Source organism: Artibeus jamaicensis, unplaced genomic scaffold, assembly GCF_021234435.1.
Source record: "Artibeus jamaicensis isolate MK-2021 breed Jamaican fruit bat unplaced genomic scaffold, CSHL_Jam_final contig_233, whole genome shotgun sequence".
Taxonomy (NCBI): Eukaryota; Metazoa; Chordata; class Mammalia; order Chiroptera; family Phyllostomidae; genus Artibeus; species Artibeus jamaicensis.
The window spans coordinates 479,465-500,702 of NW_026521486.1; the positions used below are offsets into that span (position 1 = coordinate 479,465).

The 21,238-nt window shown below is 61.6% G+C and overlaps 1 protein-coding gene across 1 annotated transcript in view; it reads right to left on the minus strand.

Moving 5' to 3' along the window:
- Nucleotides 1–231: 231 nt before the first annotated feature.
- The window catches only part of MOV10L1 (Mov10 like RISC complex RNA helicase 1), a 38,563-nt gene continuing 17,556 nt past the window's right edge, over nt 232–21,238 (minus strand). Inside the window, exons 10-26 of the mRNA XM_053661942.1 lie at nt 20,682–20,796; nt 18,204–18,381; nt 17,964–18,034; nt 16,152–16,243; nt 12,750–12,808; nt 12,293–12,390; nt 9,154–9,262; nt 8,658–8,833; nt 8,016–8,162; nt 7,298–7,419; nt 6,076–6,175; nt 5,763–5,927; nt 5,004–5,177; nt 2,499–2,648; nt 1,282–1,389; nt 627–764; nt 232–506 (exon numbers count right to left, since the gene is read on the minus strand). Coding sequence (XP_053517917.1) covers nt 411–506; nt 627–764; nt 1,282–1,389; nt 2,499–2,648; nt 5,004–5,177; nt 5,763–5,927; nt 6,076–6,175; nt 7,298–7,419; nt 8,016–8,162; nt 8,658–8,833; nt 9,154–9,262; nt 12,293–12,390; nt 12,750–12,808; nt 16,152–16,243; nt 17,964–18,034; nt 18,204–18,381; nt 20,682–20,796 — 2,098 coding nt within the window. The 3' untranslated portion in view covers nt 232–410. The remainder of the gene's footprint in view (nt 507–626; nt 765–1,281; nt 1,390–2,498; nt 2,649–5,003; nt 5,178–5,762; nt 5,928–6,075; nt 6,176–7,297; nt 7,420–8,015; nt 8,163–8,657; nt 8,834–9,153; nt 9,263–12,292; nt 12,391–12,749; nt 12,809–16,151; nt 16,244–17,963; nt 18,035–18,203; nt 18,382–20,681; nt 20,797–21,238) is intronic.

Below are 21,238 nucleotides of genomic sequence, written 5' to 3' on the forward strand. Positions count from 1 at the left end.
GGGGGTCCGGGCCCCCAGCCAGCTGCTGTTCACGGGGACACGCCCCACATGCACACCTTTTCAGCCCTCCCCAGGAACGGCCCCTGAGGGTCTGCACAAGGGGCCAGATCTTGGCCAGAAGGGACTGGCAGGGGCTGCAACCCAGGCCAACCCCACCACTGCCCCGAGGGCCTGACCCAGGGGCAGGACCGAGGCCCAGGTGGGAGGCTCACTTTATTTATTTATCCATCATCATCGTCATCCGAGGACAATTTTTCATTGCTTTTAAAGAGAGAGGGAGAGAGAAACGTTGATGTGAGAGGGAAACATGGACTGTTTGTCTCCATATGTGCCCCGACCGGGGATTGAACCTGCCACCTTCTGGTTTACGGGAGGGTGCTCCACCTGAGCCACAGCGGCGGGCGGGAGGCTCACTTTTGCAGGGACTGCAGCTCGGGGGGCAGGTCGCAGCCCGTGTACACGCCGTTTGTGATGCTGTACTCCAGCAGAGCGCCGAAGCAGGGGTCCTGCGGGGTGCAGGGGGCGGGGCCTTAGGGCCGGTGCAACCCCCCCACTACGGCCCAGGCCCCGCCCCACTACGGCCCAGGCCCCGCCCCTACGCGGGCCCCGCCCCTGCGGCCGCTCACTCTGACTAGCACATGAGGGTTTCCCAGAACGATGAGCAAGGCTTTGGGTCTGGTGACCGCAACGTTGAATCTCTTGGAGTTGGACAAGAAACCCAGAAAATACCTATCGTCTTCAAATTCATCTTCATTCGATCGTACCTAAAAAACACAAAGGAGAAGAAAAATGGAACATTTTGAGATGTTCTGTCATGGAAAGTAAATTGCGACATTTAAAAGCATTTAGAAACATCAAACATCGGTGGACCCAAGGAGGGGTGGAGTCTGAGCAGCAGGGCCTGCGGCTCTGGGCACCGGGTTCCGGGTTCTGGGACAGACGCAGGGTTTCAGGGCCTGGCTGTTCCTCCGGTGGACCGCGCTGACCCCCCTGCTGACCCACCTGCGGGTGGCACTGCACGGCAGGGCCCGTTGAGGGCGGGACACAGGGTGGAGGGGCAGACTTCGCCTCCCTGGGTGCCCGCTCGCCCAGCACGTTCTCCGCCTGGCCCTGGCCCCCTCCCGGTCCCCTCCCTGCGCTCTGCTGACTGTCATGGCGGCTGTGAGGGCGCCTCCCTGCAGGCCCCACGCCCGTGCCACTTTCCACCCGCATGGGCTGCAGATCCGCCAACATGCAAGCGACCCCAGACACCGCTGCCCCACGAAGGACAGGACCACCTACAGTGGAGATGATGATGACCAAGTGCTCCTGTCCTTGGAACTCCTCGACCGACCCAACCTTTATGTCCATCAGATCCACGTTCCTCAGAAGAATTTTGATTTTTTCCACCTTTGAAGCAGATAGAAAGACAGAAGATGCAGCTTTACAACCCTGACTCACTGTGACCCTCGACCCCAGCAAGGGTGACCCGGAGGGTGGTGCGGCCTCTCAACTCTAAATCCTGTTTCCTCAAAGCTGACCCGACCGGAACCGAACCCCGACTTCGGGCGGAGTGTGTGGGGTGGAGGGCTCAGCTCTCACCAGGACAGCACCTGCCTCCCCTGGCGACCCCCCCACCCCGGGGCCTGTGCCTGCGCCAGCCAGTGGCCCAAAGACGCACAAGGGCTGAGTGGCGTCAGGAGCACAGGCGGCCAAAGCCCAAACCAAAGCAGTTAGGGTGCGCCGATAACTTGTTGCCAGGGAGAAAACACGTTTTTTCGATAAAAGGTGGAATCCTTAAAATTCACGGGACATCACCAAGGTGACACCCGGGGGCAGCCCAGGGGGGCAGCGGCCGAGCGCCTGTGCCCTGTGGGCCTGGTGTGCGTCGCACGGCCCAACTCCCCCCATGCCCGGACGAGCACACCTTCAGAGCAAAGCAGGAAAACAGGCCCCAGCGCAGGACGGGGAAGGGCCTCTCAGATGAGAGACCAAACACAGGGCCACAGAGCACGCCAACAGCACGCGGCCCGTGTATGGGACTCCAGGGACGCGAACAGTACAAGGGGAACTGGGCGGAGCCGTGACGCGGCCGTTGGGAGAGCACTGGAGACTGAGGGGAAGCAGGCACTTGTGTTGGACCAGAGAACTGACAAAAACCGGCGGCCAGTAAACACATGGGAAGGTTCCCAAAGTCCTGACAACCCACGGGAAGCCCCGCCCCCACCTCTGGGCAATACAGTGAGGGCTCGGGCAGGTGTCTGCAGACAGGGGACAGGGTGGCCATGATGCAGTGAGGACGCAGGGGACAGACGAGCAGCCTGAGCCCGGACTCCCAGCCCCAGGAGACCAGGGTGCGGCAGGCCCCTGGGAGTCCGGGAGGTGAGGGGTGGGCCCAGGGACAGGCTATGGAAGGAGAGGAGGGACCTGGTGCCACGTGACCCTGTCTCTGTTCCCTGGTCTCTGCCCGGCCTCTGTGGACAAGGAAGCACTGAAGAACGCACAGGAGCAGGCCCCACCTGCTTGCGGTAGGGCGTGATCACGCCGATGTCGTGTGCGGACACCTGGCTGGAGAGGCTCCTGGTGAGGAGACAGCTGTAGCGCAGGACCTGCACGGCCTCGGCCGGGTTGAACCAGGACGGGCTCCGCCCCTCCCGCGCCTCGCTGCCCTGGACAGTCGGGGAGACAGGAGAGAGGCAGGTCGTCACCGGCCTCACTGATCAGAAAACGCTCGTTCAGGGCCGTGAACGAGGCACAGAGACTGGGAACCCATCGGGGTGACAGGGCGTGCCCACGGAACTGTCGCAGCTGCACCAGTGCCAGGGGAACAAGGCGGGGGGGGACATCTCGTGTGGGGACACAGGAAAGGGCATCCTGGGAACAGAGCCCTGGGAGCCACCAAAGGGGAGCAGAGGGCACAGCCCAGGAGGCAGAGGCCAGCGGGGGTCAGTGGGGCAGGCAGGGGCCCTCGGGCCACCCCACCGCTCAGGCGGGCTGCCCCGAGATGCGTGAGCATGTGGCCCCCCTGCATCAGAACTGCAGGCACGCCACCACCCAGGGGACCGCTGTGTCAGGCAAGCGCAAACCCGTGAGCTCTGCTCACGCCCTGCGGGATGGCTCCAGCCCCACACCAGCGAGGACATTGAGAAGCTACAGCCCCAGTTCGGGAGGGTGAGAGGGTGCACGGCGCCCTCGGAACGGCAGAGCAGGAGCACCGTGCAGCCCGGCATTTCCGTCCGGGCGTTTGCCCGAAGGACCCGACTCGGGGCCTGCACAGGCCCCAGCATCTGTGAGGCGGGAGGAGCCCGTCCACTCGGCAGGGGGTCGCTCGGACTCAAGAGGAAGGCGACCTGGACACACGAGACCGCGTGTGCTCGGTGATGCAGGGCGTGAGCACCGTGTGGCCACAATGACTCAGGGCCCCTGCGGAATCAGAGCCGTGGAGACAGAGGCAGACGGCAGTGCCAGGGGCCGGGCGGAGGTGAGGGTTTGAGGGACCGTTCACGTGGGCAGGTGGGGGCCTGAAACTGGTGGCAAAGTGACCACACTTAGCACCACTGAGCTGTGCCCCGGAAACGGCCAGCGCAGCCCGTCCCACTGCCTGGTCTGTCGCTGCAGCCACGGGAACGCGCCGACCCCCGAGAGCCCAGGGCAGCCCCGGCCTTCAGCTGCAGGACCGCACACGCGGAGCAGGAGGGAACAGCCAACAGAGGGGAAGATGAGGTGGAGGCAGAACCTGGAGGTGGGACTGGCTGATCTCACTAGCAACAGACTCTCCAATGGGAAGAGATAGAAAAACTGGCTGCTTTACCCTGGCTGGTACGGCTCAGTGGACTGAGTGCGGGCCTGTGAACCAAAGGGTCGCCAGTTTGATTCCCAGTCAGGGGACAGGCCTGGGCTGCAGGCCAGTCCCCAGTAGGGGGCGTGCGAGAGGCAACCAGCCCCTTGATGTTTCTCTCCCTCTCTCCCTCCCTTCCCCTCTCTCTAAAAATAAGTAAATAAAATGTTAAGAAAAAAACTAGCTGCTTATAAGAAATGTATCCAAAGTAAAATGACAAAGAATAAAGAGGACAAAGAGATGCCAGAGAGTAGGAAAGAGGAGACAATAATCTCTCACCAGGTGGGACTTATTATTTCAGTTAACTTTGTCCTCACCTGAGGTCACGCTTACTGACTTCGGAGAGAGGACAGGGAGGGGGGAGAGGGGAGAAATATCGACCAGTTGCACCCGAACTAGGACCGAGCCCACGGCCCAGGCGGTGCCCTGACCGGGAAGGCAACCTGCGACCCCTGGTTGTGCGGACACTCCCGCCCACCGAGCCCTGCGGCCAGGGCGTGTCGATGTGAGGTTCACACTGACTTACGACACTGTGCGGGACACTGTGCACCGAGAAAGGTGAGCAGCCGCCAACAGCACGTGCCACACCGCAGAGCGCGGACGCGGGGACCGGGCACGGCCGTCAGACCCTGCAGGAGCCCTGGTGAGGAGACGCTGACCGGGACACCCCACCTGGGTCCCCATGGCGGGAGCGCTGTGCAGACGGAGCCCGGTCAGGGCACGGAAAAGCTGAACAACTGACCCCACGGACACGTTTCAAAGACGCTTGTGGGCCTCGCTACCCTGGACAGAGAGTGTCAACTTTCTGGTTTGTCCTCAGAACATTTACTGAGACAGACCTATCTGGCTATGGAGTTTTACTTTTTTGAAGGTTTATTTTATTTTCACTCGAGAGGCGGGAAAAGGGAGAGAAAGGTGGAGAGAACACTGGTCGGCGGCCTGCTGCACACGCCCCGCCAGGAGCGGAGCCTGCAGCCCGGGCGTGTCCCCGACAGGGAGCCCGCCAGGGACCTTGGGGTTCACGGGACGACTGAGCCATGGAAACCTAGGCTGGCCCCAGACTTCTGAAAGCACCCACGGTGCCCCCACGGGGCACGAGCTGCAGCCCCTCTCCCCTGCTGCACCGAGGCCACTGGCCCGAGCAGGGCACCCCCATCCCCGCGGCCGCGACGGGGCCGCAGCTCACCCTGACGCCGTGGAAGACGAGGGGGAAGCCTTTCCTGGGCAGCTTCTCCCAGCCCAGCAAGGAGGCCGCCACCTTGGGGTCCGCACAGACCTCCAGCTCCGTGTGGTAGAACAGCCGGGAGGGCAGGGCCAGCAGGGCCGCGTGTGACCGGTAGTTCTTCACGAGCTTCGTCACCTATAGGGACAGGGGGCAGGGGCCAGGCCACAGTCACCCTGCTCACCTGGGCCCCTGCAGTGGGACAAAGGACAAGACCCCACAACCCAGGTCTCCCCTCCTGGTCTCTCTTCTGCCACCTGAGTAGAAAGTGATCTCAGTACCTCAAGTCACTTTTTGAACGGGCCACGTTTTCATAGAAAGAGCGAACTGTCAGGAAAACAGGAAGCCAGGCCTGGCACGTGGCCTGCAGGCACCTGGGGGCCCATGCTGCCCTTGCCCGGCCCGGCCCAAGGTCCAGAGACACACAGCCGGGCAGCCACACCTCTCCACAGTCAGGCGGCGCCAGTGCACAGCCGGCCTGTGCCCCGCCTCCCACGCCCTCTCTCCTCTCCAGGGGACGGCCTGCCCTCACGTCACCTCCTGCTCTGTGGCCAAGCTCAGCAGTCCTGCACGGTGCGGGCCCTGGAACGGGCCCCACGGCTCCGAGAAGCGCAGGCTCCCCAGTGTCCTGGGCTGGCTGGGAGCCCAGGGTGCACCGGGCACCCTGGTCCACCCGCCTTGGCCCCCCCTCAGGGACCCGCACCCCCCGGGGTCTGAGCTCACCAGCAAGGGGTTGTAGGCGCCGCAGGCACTGAAGGCATCTTCATCTCTCAGGTACACTGGCCGGGACATCAGTCTCTCCAGCAGGGACACGTTCAGCCCGTAGGCCATGGCCAGTCTGGACTTGATGACCGGCCCCAGCTGCATGGGGTCTCCGGCCAGGACGATCTGTGACACAGGACGGGCACTTGCTGTGCGTCACCCCGCGGGTGGAGCGTGGTGGCCGGGAGGCAGGAGCGCAGCCCCTGGGCCTGGACTCAGCCCCCTGGTGAGGCTGCGTCCCAGCCAGAGGGAGACAGGCACGACAGTGCCTCACCTGGCCGCCGACGTCCGACACCAGCCCCAGGGGAATGAGGCACTCCGGCTCGCTGGCCTGTCCGGCTTCATCCACAAACACGTGCGTGAAGTGTCCGACTCTAGAGCCAAAGACCTAAGTGGTCACCTCTGTCAGAGTCCCCAGGGTGCTGGCTGGGCCAGCCCGGGAGGCTCCACCAGACCCTGTGCCCGATTCGGAGGAAAAGAGGCGAAGGGACCAAGTGGTGCGGCGTGGCTAGGGCTGCCCGGGGTGCAGGCTGGGGGCTGCTCGCCCACCCGCTGCAGACACAGGCCTGGGCTGCAGGCCCTGCCTCCCTGCTCAGTAGCTGGGTGACTTGGGCATCCTGGCGCCTCTCCCGGCCTTGGTTTCCACCGTGGCAGGCGGAATGAGGCAGAGCTGGTCACGGTGGGGCTCTGGGTGACACTCCCCCACTCGTGAAGCTGCCTCCATCCGCTGCCGAGTCTGACTCACGCCCTCCACACCCACGAGGGCACCCAAGGAGACTGGCAGCCGGGACACGACACACAGAGCCACAGCCAGGACAGCCTTGGGCCGAGCTGGGGCTCCAGGTCCCCCAGCCCATGAGTCGTAGGCCCCGGCGTGGGGCCCCTGCTCCTGGGAGCCTGAGGGGGCAGCGCTGGCCATCAGTCCACTCAGACTCGGGGTCTGAATTTGGGCATCTCAGGTTCTCACCGCAGAAGTGTCCCCCACAGACACCCCCCGCCCCTGGCAGGATGAGGGCAGCACACTTGTTTTCCACTCTGTGTCCCAGCTCCTGCTGAGAAGACCAACCCTACGTGTCTTCCTTTGAACACGAGCGCTTAGACTTTGGACAGGGGTGTCCCACCTGCGGCCCAGCACAGAGTCATACATTCACTTAACACACAATGAGCTTTTGGGACCACGTGTCACAATGCATTTCACGTGTGGTGCAAAACAATGCTTCTTCCAGCAGAGACGCTGAAAGGCCGGACACCCTGCCTCAACTCAGAGTCCTCTCTATGGGACAGCACTGTCCTCCTTCACAGCCGCTCGGCTTCCCGCAGCTGCGGCCCCCCCCACGCCACGCCTGCTGCTGCCTCCTTGGCACCTCCCATCCCCCCAAAACCTGGTCCTTTCTGCCTCTTGTCTGGGCGTCCTCTGCCACCGCCTTCTCAGCAGCCTCGGGGCCCCGTCCCCTCTGGGGTCTCCACACAAGGCCCCCCGCCCCCGGGGCACTCACCGGACTCCGATTTGGTAGAAGAGCCCGGCACTGCTGCAGGTGGTGATTATGACCCGGAAGCGGGAGGCCTTCCAGATGTCCTCCCCGTCCTTGCAGTAGGCCTTGATGGCCTCGGTGACCGTCTGGGGGAGCGGTTTGCTTTCAGATTTTACTGTCTCTCAGCTGGACAGTCACGACGGTGGAAGGAACTCTAAGACAAACTGTCCTACGTCACAGTCACGACTCAGCAACGATCTGAAACTGTTCTCTCAAAATATCTTTCCGCCCCAACTGGTGTGGCTCAGTGCATTGAACACCGGCCTGCGAACCAAAGGGTTGCCAGTTGGATTCCCAGGCAGAACACCTGCCTGGGTTTCAGGCCAGGTCCCCAGCAGGGGACACGAGAGGCAAACCACACACTGATGTTTGTCTCCCTCTCTCTCCCTTACCTTCCCCTCACTCTTAAAGTAAATAAATAAAGTCTTTAAAGAATATTTGTCTTTTCCCTTCAATGCAGCCCAATTTATGGGCCCAGAGCTGTGAACATAACATCTGAGCCTGCAGCCCCCCGCCCCCACCAAGCGGTGCCCCTCGCTCCTAGGGCCGGTCTCTCTGGCTAAGCGGGACCCCCTCCTGTAAGCACAGCAGCCGGACCAGCACGATGGGGCCAGAGCGGGAGACTTGTGCGGAGAGCTGGCCGGCACGGCACAGGAACAGAGACAGCCAGTCGGTGGCTCACCTCCTCCAGCCGGCAGGTGGCGTTCACGCGGACCATGGTGCCCGGCCGCAGCTGCTGGCTCTCATGCAGCCGCAGACACACGAGGTCGGCTGCGCTGTTGGAGGGCGCACACACCAAAATCCGACTGTCCGGCAAGGCGTGGTACACCTTGGTCAGGGCGCAGAGACACAGTGTGACAGTCAGCCACGGGGCGGGGACGCCCACACACCACAAGAGCAGTGGGAGAACGCCACACCTCAGGGCGCGAACCACCGCCCGCCCGCCTGCCCACCCGCGGGGTGGCTGCTGCGGGCTCCACAGACACTTGCTAAGCTGAGGCCCGAGCAGTGCAAAGACAGGAGGCGCACACCGTGTCCGCGCCGTGACTAAGTGGGGACAGCAGACGTCTTGAGGCCACAGTGCAGCCACTGTGCAGGGGACCCCATTCTGCAGGATTCTGTGCTGGGCCGACTGGCTTGTGACTCTCAGAACAAGCGACCCCCACCCCAGGGGACAGGCTTTCACACCCACACAGCCCAGCGACAACACATGGCCGACCGGCTAACCCGAGGGAAGCAGGTTTTGGAGCTCTTTCTGATGCTACAGCGCACACAACAGAGTCCCCGACACACGCGCTGCCAGCGCGTGGCCTCCTGCCGTCACCTGCAGCACGGCCTCGATGATGGTCACCGTCTTCCCGGTGCCCGGAGGCCCAAAGAGAATGTACGGGAGGGGGCGGCAGTCGCCACTCAGAATCCTCCTCACGGCCAGCTTCTGGTTCTCGTTGAGCAGGGGGTTGAAAAACTCCTCTCTGGCCCCCTCGGCCTGCGTCCCGTTTCCTGGGCCAGAAGCAGAGGAGCAGGGTCAGCACGGACGCCGCGCCAGCAGCGACAGCCGGTGGGAAGCCCCTGCGGTGACGCCATGACGCGGTGCGTCTCGCCACGTCCGAGCCGCCCAGGAGCGAACACGGGGTGTCCACCGTCCTCCCTTCTTCACGGAGGTGTCCCCCGAGATGCCACCGACCCACCTGACGGGGGCAAAGGGAGCAGCCACAACCCCGAGTCTCCAGTCCCGACTGCATGTCCGTCCTCGCCCCAGTCCCACACTGTCACGGCCCCGCTCGTCCCGGACCGTGCCACTCGGACAGGGTGATACGCACCCAGGCAGCTCATCCCTGAGGCGAAGGCCGCCGGCCCCAGCGTGTCCTGGGCACCTGCCTGCTCTGACTCGGTGACAGGCTTAGGTTGGTCCTTCACAGCTTTCCTGTTCTGGAAATGACCGTCCAAAAAAAAAAAAAAGGTTTGAGAAAAAGCTGTGTGTTCACATGGGCCCAGTTCACAGAGAAAACACGAACACCCACCCACGCGGCTCTGGCCGCAGCTACTGGGCGGCCCCTGGCAGGTCCCAGGGCACACAGCCCCTACAACACAAGGAAAATACAGAGTACCTGATGAAAAGCTACTGAAAAGTCTGGTTTTCTTTCTTTAAAGTATTTTTTACTGATAATGCTATTAGTTTTCCCACTTTTCCCCTTCTCCACCCCAAACCTCCAGCACTCTCCCTCCTTAGTTCACGACCGTGGGCTGTACATGGAAGTTCTGAGGCCTCTGTTTTCTGTACCATCTTTTATGTCTTCCCGTCTATTCTATGCCCACCAATTGTGCTTTTTCTTCCCTGTACCTTCCCCCCTATTCCTCCCCCCCCCCCACTGAAATCCCTCCATGTGATCTCCATTTCTGTGATTCTGTTCCTGTTCTGGTTGTTGGCTTAGTTTTTTTCTTTTAGGTTCATTTGTTAATACTTGTGAGCTCATTGTCATTTTATTGTTCATATTTTTTATCTTTTTCTTAGACAAGTCCCTTTAACATTTCATATAACAAGGACCTGGTGATGATAAACTCCTTGAACTTGACCTTATCTGAGAAGCACTTTACCTGCCCTTCCATTCTAAATGAAAGCTTTGCTGGATAGAGCAATCTTGGATGGAGGTCCTTGCCTTCCAAGACTTGGAATACTTCTTTCCAGCCCCTTCTTGCCTGTAAGGTCTCTTTTGAGAAATCAGCTGACAGTCTGATGGGAGCTCCTTTGTAGGTGACTGTCCCCTTTTCTCTTGCTGCTTTTAAGATTCTCGCCTTCTCTTTCATCTTGGGTAATGTAATGATGATGTGCCTTGGAGTGTGCTTCCTTGGGTCCACCTTCTTTGGGACTCTCTGAGCTTCCTGGATTTCCTGGAGGTCTATTTCCTTTGCCAGACTGAGGAAGTTTCCTTTCATCATTTGCTCAAATTTAAGTTTTCAATTTCTTGCTGCTGCTGTTCTCCTTCTGGAGAACAACATGGTTCGGATGCTGGAACATTTCATGTTGTCCCAGAGAGTCCGCAGCCCCTCTTCATTTTTTTGATTCTTGTTTCTTCGTCTGATTCAGTTGGATGTTTATTTCTTCCTTTTGTTCCAAACTGTTGCTTTGAGTCCTGGTTTCCTTCCTGTCCCTGTTGGTTCCCTGAACATGATGCTTTATCTCACGTTGGGTATCTTGCATTCGTTCTTTCATTTTTCAACCAAGCTCGATCAACTCTGTGAGCATTTTCATTGCCAGGGCTTTAAATTCCCCAATCGGTTAGGTTGGCAATCCCCTCATCGCTTAGTTCTGAGGTTTTTCTGTGTTCTTCCATTTGGGCCATATTTCTTCGTCTTGGCACAGCTGGTAAGGTATAAGGGGCAAGGCAACCCCCTTGCCAGGCTGCCTCTGGGGGAGGGGCCGCAGAGGGAGCAGTGCGGCCGCCCGCTGGTCCCTGGTGCGCTTCCCAACAGGTCCTCGGGCGGCAGTGTCTCCCGGCCCAGCTGCAGCCCAGCTGAGCCCACAGTCAGCCGAGCCTCAGTCTCCCCTTAAGTCAGTCCCTCCCACGCGGCTCTGCCCCTCTGCCACCTCCCCACGGTTTTTCTGAGTCTGCCTGCCCCTTGGGGTCCGCCCATCTGCTTGTCCTGGTTGGTTTTTCCTTTAATTCCTTGGTTGTCAGAGTTCCGTGCAGTTTGATTTCCTGGTGATTTTGGTTTATGGGTTTGAGACTGGCTGTTGCCCTCCTTTCGGTTGTGTGAGGAAGTGAAGGGTTTCTACCTCCACCTCCACCTTGGCTGGAACTCCTCCAGAAAAGCCTGTTTGTTTTTGAATCACCTTTTATAAATAAACGTAAGTGTGAGAAGGACGCCAAAACAAGGGCTTTCTCTCTGACTTGGTGCGTACACGCCTCCTGCTGAGCCCACCCCCCACCCCCATGAGGGCGAGCCACAGAGGGGAGGGCACCTCCAGGCCCAGCAGGAGCCCCCTCGGCAGTGGCACAGGAACCGCAGGTGACATGCAGCCCTCTCAGGCCAGGCGGCCACTGCTTCCCTGACCCTGCGCGCAGGGAGCTGAGGACCCACCGGCTGGGCCAGAAGCCAGACTGCTGAGTCCTCAGCTGAAACAAAGAGGGGGGCACTCTGTGGACCCCAGAAGGGCTCGCTGCCCTGTGACCTCACGCATCTCTCCTTGGGGCCCCTCTGAGGGCTGTGACCGGGCCGGCACGGGCGCCCTCACTTGCTCCCTCTCTCGGGAGGCGCTGCCCCACGGTCCTGGGGGCTCGGTGTCTGAGGCTCTGTGTCCCGGGCTGTGTCCGGAAGGCAGGCCCCGTGCCTGTGAGCCAGCCTCGGGCGTGTGTCTGCCCCCAGTCCCCCCACGGCCCGGCCAGTCCACAGACAGGCTCTGCATTTCAAAGCGTGAAGGCTTGGCCCCCGAGGACGCATCCCCCAGAGCAGCCGCCAGCTGGGTGGGGCGACGCCGAGTGTGGCAGGTGCTGTGGGTGGAGGCCTCCCAGCCGTGACCAACCCCGCCTGCGTTTGTAAACAGAGGCCACAAATCGGTGACAGGGTTTCTGAGTGTCAGACGCAATTCAAAACTCTGTGTTGAAGTTCAAACAAAACCACTATCTTACTTGTGACAGCACAGGGAGAGCCTCCGACCGAGCCCGGCACAGACAGGCGCCGTGTGAGTGTGTACCAAGACCGGGCCGTCCGAGTGGAAACCAAAACACCCTGACTCACACCGATGACAGACGCCGACCCTGCGCCGGGTGTGCACCTCCGCACCTTTCCTCCGCACACGCGGTCGCGCGGCAGCCTCGCAGGGCGCACAGGAAACCGTGAGCTCGGACTCTCTCCGACAGGTGTCTTAGTTTCGGTCTCACTGTGACTCCGGGTGTCGGGGACCCACAGCCCCTTCATGCCCGTCACTCAGAGTCACAGACACGACTCACGCGGCTGTACCTGGTGGGCGGGCTGCCCACTGTCTCTGGTGTCCTGTGCGTGGTTCCAACTGCCTGTCACTTGGGGAGACTGCAAAATGATTTCTTCTGGAAACAACACTTTTAAAACAAGAGAAGGGAACAAAGCAGACGTCACTGGAAAACGAGTGGCAGCAGCGCCCGGACCACTCCCAGAGCCCTGCCCCCGCTGGGTCCCGTCTCGGCAGGCACGGCCCTGCGCTGGCTCTGCAGCGAGAGCTGTCACTCGGGGTCCACGAGGAGAGGAAAAGCTGCGTGCAGTGATCCACTTTCAGGCACTTAAACGTGCTCTCTCTGCGCAGCCGGACCAGCGAGAAAACAGGGGAAGCGCCTGGCAGGAAGAACACTGCACGCGCGCTCCCTTCTGACACAGGACGGGGGCGCTGACTCGGGGGACGCGCACGGAGCTTCCGAGACCCCTCTCCGCCCAGCATGCGTACCTTTCACTCCCAAGTGGGCGACCTGTTCGAGCGCGAAGTGACACCGTCTGCTTGTGGTCCTGCGGAGGCAGAGGGCAAAGACACTCACTCCAAGGTCACGCCTGTTAGGGCCACCGTGGGTCACGGCAACCCAGGTCCACGGTCCCGGCCAGCACGTCTACTGCACGGTACTTGCGGAGGCCCCACGAGAGCCAGGGCTCCCAGGCTGTCCCAGGCGCAGGGTCTGACGGGCAGAAGGGGGGCGGCAGGACTCCCTCCTCCCCCAGAATGTTTCTGCTTTAACGTCTGGGGGGGGGCGAGCAGGGATGGGACAGAAACGCAGTGCACGGAGGGTGGGGGGCGTGCGCAGACCACTGCGGCTCCCAGACGTGATCCGACCACGAGGAGTCACTCCCCTGAAACTCACGGACGGCCGCCGTGCGTTAAAGGTCTCGAGAGCTTGAACAAAAATGGACGTGCACCGGGCAGGGTCCAGGGAGCGGGGTTCGGGGTCTGCACAGAAGGACACTGTCACAGGCAGAGGGAGGGAGGGGGATGTCGTCCCGGGGGAAGCGGGCTGGTACGTCTGGACCCTCCTTGGGGGACACCAAGTGCATGGGGCTGACGGGGTCCCCGACGGACCGGGAGGCCCCCTCCCCAGAGGGGCCGACACTGCAGTTAAGTCAGGTCTTGGTCTGGTGACGGGGGCTCAGCACAGGACTCCAGTGGGGGCCTGCTGTACTTTTTAACACAACAGAAAGGGTAAAAAGTGGAAAAGTAAAGCCCCCCCCCCCAAGAAACACAACGACCAAAGCACAAGTGAAGGACATGCGGCCCTTCTCACCTGGTGACCACGCGGTGCAGGGCGGCACGCCCAGGGCAGAGGGGCCTGTCGGGACCCCTTACAGCACAAAGTCCTGAGAGGGGGTGCACCCCACAGCCCTGCACCCACGTGACCCGGCGGGAGGCTCCGGGCAGCCCCACTCTGTCCCTCCAACCAGATCGTCCACAAGCTGCCCGGACACAACCAGCTCCAAGAGGAGACCCGCCAGAAGGGGGTGCGCGAGGGCTCAGAGGACTCCCGCCGAGAACAGACACCGGAAGCAGACGGATCAATGAGGAAGGCGCTGGGAGGGGCGCAGCTCCTCTCTCCCGTGAGAGCAGCTCACTCGTCTGTGCGTCTGTGCGAGGGGCAAAGGCATCGGAGGCCGTGCCGAGCAAATGGGGCAGCCCATCGGGGTCTGTGCCTTACCTCCAACAGGCACAGATGCATCAAAGGAAGGGGTCACCAAAATAAAAATAAAATCACGTTTTTCATTCTGGGAACATGGGAAAGGTTTGATACGATGTTAGCCAGCTGAAGTGCTTCAACTGATCAACAGGCTGAAAAGAAATAACTTAGCTCTGGCTGGCGTGCTCAGTGGACTGAGTGCCAGCCCGGAAACCAAAGGGTCAAGGGTTCGATTCCCAGTCAGGGCACATGCCTGGGTTGCGGGCCGGGTCCCCAGTGCAGGACATGAGAGAAGCAACCATATGCTGATGTTTCTCTCCCTCTTTCTCCTTCCCTTCCCCTCTCTCTAAGAATAAAGAAATGAAATCTCTAGAAGAAATCTCTAAAAGAATAAAAAAGCAGAGAAGTCGGTGTGGCAGAGACGTGCTGGAGAAGACTCACGTGCCGGACGCGGGTCCCCGGAGAGGGCCACTGAAACCGGCCGACCTCCAGCGTCTGAGACCAGGGAGCAGAAGAGGAGAAACAAACGCCGCTGTCGGAACCGACGGGGGCGCCAGCTCAGATCCCACAACCACGGAAAGTAATAAGGAAAGAGCAGGAAGGCCCTGCGCCAACAGAGGAGACCCGCTGGGGGAAGACGGGCTTCTGCGATGGGCGCCCGAGAGCGCCCCCTGCAGGACGCTGCTGGCCGCGCGGCCGGCGCCCAGCGGAGAGACTGCAGCGAGGCAGGGCGCTTCCCCGAGGAAATGCCAGGCTGGTGCCTCACCAGCCAGTCACCAGTCCCCACAGACCGTCCCGAAGACAGAACAGGAGGTGACGCTTTCCAACTGACTGTGAGGCCAGCGGTGTGACCTCGGTGCCCAAATCAGAAAAGGACAGTTCAGGGAACTGCGGACCAACACACCCTGACAACACAGAGGCGAAGATAAGTAAAATTTTGGCAGGTCAGGCACAGCCACGTGTGGAAGGCGACTGTGCCCTGGTGAGGGGGCTTGTCCCAGGCACGTAACTGACTGTCTCCATCGACTGAGCAGGAAAAACCACCTGACATCTCGGAGGGCGTGAGGGGCAGACTCCCACACCCACTGACGCCTGAAACTCTCAGCCAGCGAAGACTCAGCTCCTCCCCTCGACGGGGCGGCGGCCCCCCAGGAACAGACACCTTGGTTTCCACGGTTCCCCAGGCCCAGCCACGCAGCGAGGTGAGGCAAAGCAAAGCAAAGCACAGCACAGCGAACGCACAGGGGGGCGCGTGTGGGAAATCCTCTGCGATCTGTAAAAAGCTCCCAGAAACATTCTGCTCAGCAAGCACAGAGAACACAAGATCCCCACACAAAAATCAACTGCTACAAGCAACCAGAAATTTAAGGGAGAATTACTGCTCACGGAAGCATTAAAAATGTCTTTAGGAGTCAGGGCAAACTGCACAACGGACCCGCACAGCAAAGAGCAGAAAACATCACTGAAGAAATGGGGAGAGGCCTCGGCGGACGGAGAAGGTACTTCGGGGCTGGAAAACTCCACGTCAGACGTCGGTTCTCCCTGAATCCCCAGGACTCAGAGATGCCACGCGGCCCCAGCCAGACCTGGACAGACAGGCCGCCCTCGAAGGCACAGGCTGCCCTGGGCCCACCCAGGACGCGGAGCCCGGAGCAGCCGCACAGCGCTGCAAACCGCCCCGGGGGGGCCTCGGCTCCCCGATCCCAGACCCACAGCCACGGGCCACGGGCGTCCGGAACGCTGTGAGGAGCCGCTCGGAGGGAGGGAGAGCGGTGGTGCCAGGAGGGGTGGCCACGCCCCCGTTAGTGTCCTTCCACCGCTGCAGCATTTGCAGAAATCAACTCAAAACAGGTCGCAGCCCTAAATGTAAAACTCAAAGCTGCAGAATTTTAGAAGAAAACCTCAGTGACACTGCAGGAGGCGGTTTCTCAAGCAGATCACCGAAAGTGTGACTCAAAAAGAATAAGCCGTTAAACTGAACGTAAGAACTTCTGCTCTTCGAAAGGCAGCGTCACAAAAATAAAATCTCTCGTCGCGACCCGAGCAAACGTCTGCAAGCGGCACACCTGACAGAGGACCGGCGGGAGAACACGAGCAACTGGAGCACGAACCCCAGCCCCACGAGAGAGCGCCCCTCCCGCACGGAGCCCGCGGCGGGAGGGGCGCTGCGGGGGGCGTGCCCGAGGCCTCACCTGTTGTAGGTGAACTCCACGTCCAAGGGCTCGAAACTGTACGCCTGCTCGAACTCTGGGTTCAGCTTAAGAGTCACATCCTCTTCGTGAATCTGAAGGAGAAGCAAATGGTTTCGTTTCCATCCCTCGCACTCTCCGTTCCTCGGGACGGCAGTCTTCTGTGTCTGTGGCCTGTGGTGATACACTCGTCCCACAGACCTGAGTGGCAGTTTGGTGCACGTACAAAGGAAGAAGTCGCCGACCCCACGCCCACAGGCCCCGTGCCAGGCCGTCCCACGCTGCCCCTCCCAGCCCCGGGGGCGGGCTCTGTTCCGGGGGCCCCCCAGCCACAGGGAGAGGCTGCAGGCAGCGGTTCGGGACCGGCAGGGAGGGCAGGCATTTGTGAGGCGGAGCGGGAGAGGGGGAGCCCCAGGCTCCAGGCTGGGGGCGCTGGGCGGCAGGGTCAGGGCTGCAGGGCTGGGGACCCCCGGCAGCAGCCCCGGTCACCGCAGGAGCTGAGAGGCCCTTCTGGGGGAGCGGGCCCAGCACAGGCCCAGGCTCCCCAGCCCGAGAGGAGACCAGACAGCTGAGGTGCGGGAGTGTGTCCCCCGAGTGAGGGGGGCCTTGCCGGCCGCTGACTTTGGCCCCAAGGACCTCACGCACAGGTACTGCCACACGCAAAAACGCACAAAACCGGGGTGAAGTTAAAAAGACTGAAAGGCACCTGGCTGGTGTAGCTCAGTGGATTGAGCGCAGGCCTGCGAACCAGACAATAGTGGTTCGATTCCCAGTCAGGGCACATACGGGGGTTGCAGGGTGGTTCCCTGCAGGCCAGTCCCCAGCAGGGGACGCACGAAAGGCAACCATACATTGACGTTTCTCTCCCTCTCTCCTTCCCTTCCCCTCAAAGATAAATAAATAAAATATTTAAAAAAATACTGAAAGGCAAAAGTGAGTGAGCCTGTAGTCACACGGCGATGAGACAAGGCAGCTCCAGTGACGCAGACGACCCTTCGGAAACGGCCGCTCCTCTGGGGCCAACTGAGCAGAGAGGGAGGCGGTGCCACATCCCTCCCACGACTCTCGGCCCTCGGAGACGCACCCTCACCCCAACCCTGCGCCCGAGCCACGCGCCCGCGCCCCTGGGACCTTCTGGGACGACCTCCGTGCCTGGGGCCGCCTCACCCAGCACCGTCTCCAGCGGGGAGCTGCCCGGCCCAGTGAACCTGCCGCCTTCCCCACACCGGGCAACCCACCTGCCGTGTCTCTGAGGGAGAGAAGGTACCCGCAGAGCCGAGCTGGGTGACAGCGTGGCGCGCACAGGCGCAGAACGCGGTGCGGGCGGGGGCAGGAAGGAGGTGCCGCAAAGTCTCTCCCAAGGGCCCGACTCTCCGGCCTCGGCCGCCCAGCCCCCGCGGGCAGGCCTGGCCGGTGTCAGCTCTCCCTGCCGGGGGCCTGTGGGCTCGTCCTGCCCGCCCCCGACCCCACACCCTGCCCAGGGTGGGGACACAGGGAGCCGCCCAAGGGCCCAGAGCCCCTGGCACACCGATGGCCTCGCTCACGGCGGCCTCAGAGCCGGCAGTCTGCCTAGTGCGTCTGCTCTGAGACCCCCGTGGGGACAGACTCAGCACCCGAACCTCCCCGACGCCGACAGCCTGACCTTCGCGCAGCCCGTGTGCTGCCCGGTCGGAACGGCGGGGTCTCCGAGGATGTCACCTCGGCCTCTCACCTCGCGTTTCCTTGGACTGTCACCTCACCCTCACGTTTCCCCACGTGCAGCCCAGGGAGACCCCCCGCCCACCGTCGCAAGCCCCCCGCCCAGCAGCCCCTCACCTTCAGCACGTAGCCCACGTACTCAACGACGTGGCCGTGGTGCTCCTGCGTTTTCAGAACCAGCTTGTCGCCTGGTAGGAAACACACGGCGGGTATGAGCTACAGCCGCACGGCTTGGGGCCAGCCACTTAAAAATGACATCCGCCTGACGGGGCAGATGCTGGGTAACAGGCCGAGTTTTACGTGACATTCTAGCCCGAATCGGGCTAGAATCGTGTCCGGTGCAGCAGCCCCGCCCACCTGCGTACAGGGAGGGCCGGCTCTCGGCCAGGCCCGGGACCTCCAGCACCAGCAGGTCCCCGCTCCTCTTCAAGGTGATCCCACTCATGTTATACTCTTTCAGCTCTGTCTCCGCGTGAATCTCCTCGAGCCACAGCAAGGTCGAGAACTTCTCCTTGTAGTTCGTCACGTTCAAGCGCTGTAAGGCAAGCCGGCGGTCAGCGGCGGCCGCGGTCCAGCGGCGGCATCAGCAGCTTGGGGGTGGGGCTGGGTCCCAACTGCTGATGCGTAGCCCCGGGGAAGTGACAGCTGCTGACAGACAGCCGTCCTTGGGTTGGGACCCACGGCCACCCAAGGACGGCAGACCCTGTGACAGGGAAAGAACCCAGCAGCTGTGTGGCCTGGGTGGGAGGAGGTGGCCCTGGGGGCCCGAGGAGGCCACGGGGCAGAGCGCTCGGGGCAGAGCGGGCCGCCCGCCAGTGCTCGGGAGTGAGCGCGCCCTCACCAGGCCTCCAGGGCGCCTGGGCCTGGGTCGCTGCTGCCGGGCCTGCCCTGCCCTGCTCTGGGCAGGGGCAGTGGGGGGCAGGGGCGGCGGGCAGGAGGGCGTCCTGCGTGTCACAGGGTATTTAGCACATCCTCGGCCTCCACCCACCAGATGCTACTAGCACCCTAGTTGTGACGCCCCGAAAGTGTCTCCTGGGACACACTGTCATCTGTGGAGAACCACTAGATTCCAGGGGACAGTTCCCAGAGGTCATACAGGGTACGGCCCGAGCTCCGAGCGTGTCAACACGGCCTGGGCAGAGCTGGGAGGGCGGCTGCCCTGAGTCCCCCTCAGCCCCCACCCGACAGAGCTGGAAAGCGCAGAAGTGTCCCACTGTCCCCAAGGAGCTCAACCATGTCCCACAAACGAGCTCGGTGAGGTAACTCCAGGACACCTGGCAGCCAGCCACACAAAGCCTCCAGAAGGTGCAGAACTGAGCTCGCGGTGAGGAGAAAACCCAGCACCAGCAACGGCCTGCGACCCACTCAGGAGACAGGACCTTAAAGCCGTCATCGTGACCATGTCACTAGTGTTCAAGAAGCTGAGAAAACAGTGAAATGTTAAAGACCCAAATGGGACTTGTGGAGAGAAAACACCACCTGACATAAAAAGTACGGGGACGGCATGACGTGCTGCAAAAGGAAAAATCAGCAAACGTGGCCCTGGCTGGCGTGGCTCAGCGGACTGAGCACCAGCCTGAGAACCAAGGGGTCACCGGTTCGATTCCCAGGCAGGGAACAGGTCTGGGTTGTGGGCCAGGTCTCCAGTAAGGGGCACATGAGAGGCAACCACACACTGATGTTTCTCTCCCCCTAAAAATAAATAAATAAATGACAAAATTATGACAACTCTTGAAAAAAAAAAAAAGGAAAAATGAGCAAACTTGAAGGCACAGCAGTAGAAACTGTCCAAACGCGAGACAGACTGGGAAGAGCAGAGAAAACTGAGAAGTGGGGGCCGGGACGGAGAGAGCGTTTGAAGCCAGACTCGCCAAAAATCTCTAAGTCTGAGGGAAACAATCAGCCCACGCAGCCAAAGAAGCTCAAAGAAGCTCAAAGAAGCCCAAGAACACGTGAGGAAAACGACACCAAGGCGACGCTGTAAGCTAAGTTTCTTCACATCGCTGGTGAAGAGACCACCTTAAAGCAGCAGGACAAGCCTCCGCACGTGCAGAGAGCAAAGGCAGGAAGCAGGACAAGCGCGTCCTCGGAACGCGGCAGGCGCCCAGCGCCCCACCCCCTTCCAGACGCAGAAGCCAGTGGGCCCCCGAGAGGAGGCCTGGTCCCTCGGCAAGAGCACCCACGGAGGTCAGGGGACCTCGTGGTCAGCGGAGGACCCGCCTCTGGGACACCTGAGAAGGCGGCTGGCTACACACAGCAGCAGCAGCAGCAGGACGCAGCGCAGAGTCCGAAACGCACGCACGAGTCAGACTCCCAACACCGTCAGCAAAGGGCGGGGACGCGGGAGGTGCCCCGAGACGCTGGCTTCCCGCGGCCTGTGAGCCCGGGGCTCGCGCTGCAGACCTGGGCTACGTGCCTGGGCCTAGGCCGTGGTGGAAGCGCGTTACACACTCAGTCCCTCAGTGACCCGGCCACGCCACACGCTCAGCGGCCCAGGTCCCCGGCACAGGGTCCGAGGCGACTCCCAGACTACAAAAGGCGGCGTGCCAGCCCAGACAGGAGGTCGCTGCCACCGCACATACACACAAAGCGAAAGAGAAAAAGGAAACAAATGAAAAACAAACAGCAAGATGGCGCAGCCCAACCAAACCCCATCAGCAGTGCAGAGAACGCTGGGTCGTCTGGACCGGACCCTCGGAAGCAGAGCTTGTCGGGCAGGACTCCCAGTGCCAGCGGGACCCAGGCAGAGGTGTGAGCCGGGACGGTCCGTCCCGACGCTGTCAGAAACTCGAGTGTGGTGGCCGGTCAGCGCTTCGCACCAGGCCCTGTTCCTACCTCGGCAAGCAGCGGCTGGAAAGTCAGGATGTCGATTTTCTGCTCCACGCATTTCTTCAGCCGGTCCGGTACCGGGTACTGGGGGAGGAAACTTGGCAGCTGGCGCCTCAGGTTCCTGAAGAGAGAGGCTCACAGTCGGAAGTGATTCCTAACCACCTGGGCACCTGGTGTAAGACATTTTGTCTTCCACCCTCGCCTACTGAGAGAGGCCCAAGTCCATCTGTCCCCATGAGGGGCGGGGGGCCTGCCTGCAAGAGCGGAGGGGCCTGATGCACGAGAGGCCCGGGGGCCCGGGGGCCTCTCACAGCTGTCCACACACTCGCTCCCCGGGACCTGAGCCTGCCTATGGCGCCTGCCGAGGTCGTGGCTGTGGGGGACACGCTGCTGCCAGCTGCTCTGCACTGGGGGGCCCTCCTGCTCTCAGCTTGTCACTTCTCTGGGGAGGCACGCGTCCCCGAGCTCCACCCTGCCTGGGAGGGGCGCCAGCAGCAAGCGCATTGCCACTGCCGCGGCCAATCCGAGAGGGCATCATGAAGGCAGGAGAGGGAAACTGAGAG